The 4,424-nt window shown below is 64.3% G+C and overlaps 1 protein-coding gene across 1 annotated transcript in view; it reads right to left on the reverse strand.

Moving 5' to 3' along the window:
* Positions 1-6: 6 nt before the first annotated feature.
* Positions 7-4,424, reverse strand: part of Brsk2 (BR serine/threonine kinase 2) — a 53,552-nt gene continuing 49,134 nt past the window's right edge. Inside the window, exons 14-17 of the mRNA XM_048807622.1 lie at positions 3,452-3,924; positions 3,293-3,382; positions 3,033-3,127; positions 7-963 (exon numbers count right to left, since the gene is read on the reverse strand). Coding sequence (XP_048663579.1) covers positions 3,042-3,127; positions 3,293-3,382; positions 3,452-3,924 — 649 coding nt within the window. The 3' untranslated portion in view covers positions 7-963; positions 3,033-3,041. The remainder of the gene's footprint in view (positions 964-3,032; positions 3,128-3,292; positions 3,383-3,451; positions 3,925-4,424) is intronic.

Genomic DNA, 4,424 nt, shown 5'->3' on the forward strand with positions numbered 1-4,424 from the left:
AGGGCTGCAGCAAGCAGGCGGCAGGCGGGAGGCTCCCGCCCCCAGAGGGGCCCCGCAGAGCCCTGGGAACCCCTCCTCTCCCCTCCCAGCCTGGGGCCATGTGGGCTGGCGGACCCCATTCTGGAAATAGTGGTGTAAAGGCCAGGGCCCACTAGGAACCCCAAGATTGAGCAGGACCCTGAGGTCAGCAGCTGCCCCCTGCAGGAGCCTGCACAAGGGTGGGGAGGCTGCAGCCAGCACCCAAGGACTCAGCAAGGGAATGTGCCTCCCAGGAGGCCTGGAGCCAGCCCCTGGCCAGCGTGGACATTCAGCAGCAGACAGACAGATGGACGGATGGGTGGACAGGCATGGAGGGCATAGGCAGGCAGGCAGGGGTCTGGGGACAGACAGCTAGGCCAGGTTCCTGGTCCCAGAAAGCAGGAAGAATGAGCAGAAACAGGGTGACCACCCCTCCGGGGGCCTGTGCTCACTGCCCAGGCACGCCATTGGGGCACCTCAACTCTCCTTCCTAACCTGACCTCCATCTAAGCCCAGAGCCCTGCAGGCCTCCTCCTCACCCTGCCAGGCACAGCCGGTGGACAGAATCCATTCTGACTCCAGGCCAGCACCTATACCTTGGACCCTCACCGACTTTAGGTATGGGGACCCCTTCCTGCTCCAAGCCTTGGGGTCCCTCCTGTGCCTGCCCTGGTCCTTGGGATGGACAGGGGCTGCCCAGGGAGGGGAGTGAGTGATGGATACTGCTCCTGGCAGAAGATGGGGGCCACGGGGCAGGGAGACTGGGTGGTCGGGTGCCTGTGCATTCACAGAGCCTCCAAGACAGCCTCAGGAGCACAGGGCAGCACTGGCCAGGTGGGCTGTGGGGTGAGCAGTGGGGCCAAGGCTAAGGTGCAGGTGAGCGTGAGGGATTCTTACCACATTTGGAAAGCTGCCCCGTCATCATTTCCATACAGTTAGTGGTGTCTGGAGCACAGAATGGAGAGAGGAGGGAGGGAGAGAGTGAAAAAGGCTGCCCACTCCTACCTGACCGGCTGGCCACCTGCAGCCTCTGGCAGGGCCCAGAGGGGTTGGGCCCAGATGGGTGGGGCCAGGAGTGGGCAGGGCCCAGACAGGGAAGATCTAGGACCAGGCGGTGCTGGGATGGGCAGGGGCACAGGGCTAGGCCCTGAGGGCAGGGCTTAGAGCAAGGACAGAGTTAAGCTAGTGGCAGGGGTCAGAGCAGGAATCGCCTGCCTGCAGTGGGGCGGGAGCCAGGTGGCAGTGGAAGATCTCCCAGCAGCCAGAGCCAGAAGGCAGGACGTAGCCCTGTCCTGGGGTCTGCCTGGCTGCCTTCTGCTCTGTTCCCTGCCTGCCTAAGGACAGACATACTGCTCTGGCATGGTTTACACTGCCCCCTGTGCATCTTCCCACTCTGCCACTCAGGCACTGCATGGGGTGGCTCCCACTCACCCCTCAACTTGTCTTGGCCCCCCTTCCTTGTCCTTCTCCTGCCCTCTGCTGAGCCTGGAAGTGTCCTGCTGGCAGGGGCCAAGGCTAGGGTGGTAGCAGAGCCCTGGGGTGGGAACTGTCCCTCCAAGCCCTCCCTGGGGCCTGCAGACAGATGGACATGTGCATGTGGCCTGCTCACTAGGGGCCTCTCCGCCTCCCCACCCCCACCCTGGGTTGGGTTCCCTGTCAGAGTGGCCACCAGGGTCCCGGAGGACAGGAGGTTCCTGAGGAGCTGCATTTGTCCCTTCTGTGAGGGACAAGCTCTGGAGCTAAGTCACTGAAGTATGGAGGAGGACGCCAGGAAGGGCTGGGAGACAGGAGACCCATGGCAGGCAACAGTGGGACAGGCTGAGGTCCCAGGTCCATAAGGGGACAGACAGGGTCCACAGTGAGCACCCAACAGTCTGAAGGACAGCGCTCAACAAAGGCCAGGGCTGAGGTTGGGGCTCTGCTCATGGTGATGCCAGGAACAGAGAAGGGCCTCAGCAGCTGAGTGGCCCCACCTGGGCTTCATCTGCCCCCAGACACACCCACCCTTCCAGAGCCGCCTCGGCCTGTTGTCCTCAGCTCAGTCACCCAGCACTGCCTGCTGCGTCCAGCCTCCGTTTCCCTCTGCTCTATGGTGGGGCCTGGCCCTTAGGAGGCACAGGCTGCTCAGGTCGACGGCACGTCCCCCTGCCCCCAAACAGTGCCTGCCTGGGCACCTGGCCCACCCTGCTTCCTGCCCACTGCTGGCTGGCTCCCAGGAGTGGGGGCTCCCTGGAGCCTGGGCCAGGGCTAGGGCTGTCACCGTGGGGTGACGAGGTGCATGTTGGAGGCACATCCACAGATGATGCGAGGAAGATGGAATGAGATGGGGGCAGGGTTAAACAGGACCTCCAGGACCCCACACACGCACAGAAGTGATGGACAGGCCCCAGCTGTGGAGACAGCAGGCTGGGAAAAGGGCCCAGTGAGACCCAGCTGGCTGTGGGGCTCAGAGAGGCTGGGCTTGGGCTGTTTTGTGTCTCCAAGGCCCCAACCCCCTTGCATGACTCACAATGACCCCATGCATACACTCAGCAAACCCTTGGCTAACAGACAGCCATGCACGTGCCCAGGTCCTGCCTCCTGGGGCCCACACGCGTGTGCCATGCACAGGGCCAGGTGTGCAGCTGTTGCCTCTCCCCACCAGATGCCAGTGGCCTGGATGCCCCTGCTGGCCAGGGCCTAGCAGCCCTCCCCTGAGTACCCTGCTCTGCGGCCAGGTCCCTGTGCTGCTCAAGGCAGGGCTTCAGGTAGTCAGGAGCTGCAGGGAGATGGGGAGCCCCAGCCCTCTTAGGGTGCTGTGTGGCAGGGAGCCCCAAGGGGCAGGGCCTTGGTCTCTACTCCCAGAGCCTGCTCAGGTTGCCCCAGTGTCCAGCTGCCTGGGTGCTGGGCCCGCTGGCCTGTCCAGGGCCAGAACAGACGAGTGGGCATAGGGTGCCCCTCTCAAGGCCAGCCTGGCTCTTGCCAGGCCCTGCCCGCAGCCCCTCCCCACCCCGGCAGCAGGCCGGACACCTTACCTGCCAGCGTCAGAGGCTACTCTCGTAGCTGGTGGCCACCTTCTGGCCCTTAAGCCCAGCACCCCAGCTTAGTCCTGGCACTGGCGGGGGGGGTTCTACAGTGGACAAGAGGCACCTTTCAGTGTGCTGCAGCCCGCTGTGCCCGGGGAGGGGCCCTGCTTCCTGAGCCGTGCTGGGCCCTCACACCTCCCATCCACACAGCACCACTGGCCACGCCCCACTCGCTAGCCACAGGTGCCCTAGCTGAGCCTCCGCCTCACCTGACAGGTGCTGGGCAGACGGCTGGTCATGGGTGCTCAGCAGCTGGGCCTGGATGGTCTCCACCACCCTCTTGAAGCGGCGGCTGGGACCTGGGGGAGATAGGGGTCATATCCCTGTGCCGCACAGCCATCCAAAGCTGCCCCCGGCCACAGGCTCACCTGAGAGCAGAGTGAAGGTGACAGAGTAGATGCCGTTCTCCTTCTGGGCCTCACCACCCTCAGTGTAGGTGATGTCCACCTGGAACTTGACCGGCTTCTGGAACACGGCTGGGCCCCCCGTCGCCTTGTACTCAGCCCGGAAGCTCGTCTGGGAGATGACGCTGTGGCTGAGGCTGGGGATCTGAAGAGCACACAGCGCGCAGCATGAGTAGAGCCGGCCCTCCTGGGAGGCAGCCTGGGAGGCAGCCCTGCAGCTCTGCCCTGCTCGACACAGAGAATCCAGGCCGCAGGCCCTGTGCTCCTGAGCCTGTTTCCAGATCTGTGAGGCAGGCGTGGTGCAGGCAAGACTAACAGAGTCACTTTGTCCCCAGCCCCCGCCTGTCAGGAGCATGCAAACTGTGGCCCTGGGGTCTGCGGGAGGGCCTGTGGGGAGGGCCTGCAGGGAGGGCCAGGAGAACCCCTGCAGCCTGAGGCTGGGGAGCAGGAGCTAAGGGGAGCATCAGAGCACCCCACTAAGGGTGCAGACTTTGTCCCCTGCCCTGGGTCTTCTGGAGCCCAGGCACACAGGGGCTGAGTCCTCCCCAGCTCAATCAGACCCTCAGTGCTGAGCAGCATGGGCAGAGCCATGGGAGACAGGCCACACCAGCACATGGCCTCTGGCCAGCACTGGGAGGGGACCAGGGCCCTGGCTCTGTGTGACGCCGGGCTGGCGACCCAGGAGCAGCATGCAGGGACGTGGTAGATGGGGCTGGGAAGGGGACAGGCCCAGGCCTGAGAGCAGTGAGGGACTGCAAGAGAACAGGTGTCTTCTGCAGCCTGAAACCCAGCTGCTCTCCCAGGCTGGGCCTCCCTGGCAGGGTTTTGAGCCCTCTCTGGGGCACCAGGGGAAGTCCTTAGCTGTAGACACACAGATAGGAAGGCTTGAGGGTCCCTCGGGCAGTGTGTCCAGTGGGGAAAAGCCACCCTGGGAGGT

This window comes from Marmota marmota, unplaced genomic scaffold, assembly GCF_001458135.2.
Source record: "Marmota marmota marmota unplaced genomic scaffold, marMar, whole genome shotgun sequence".
In the NCBI taxonomy this organism is placed as follows: Eukaryota; Metazoa; Chordata; class Mammalia; order Rodentia; family Sciuridae; genus Marmota; species Marmota marmota.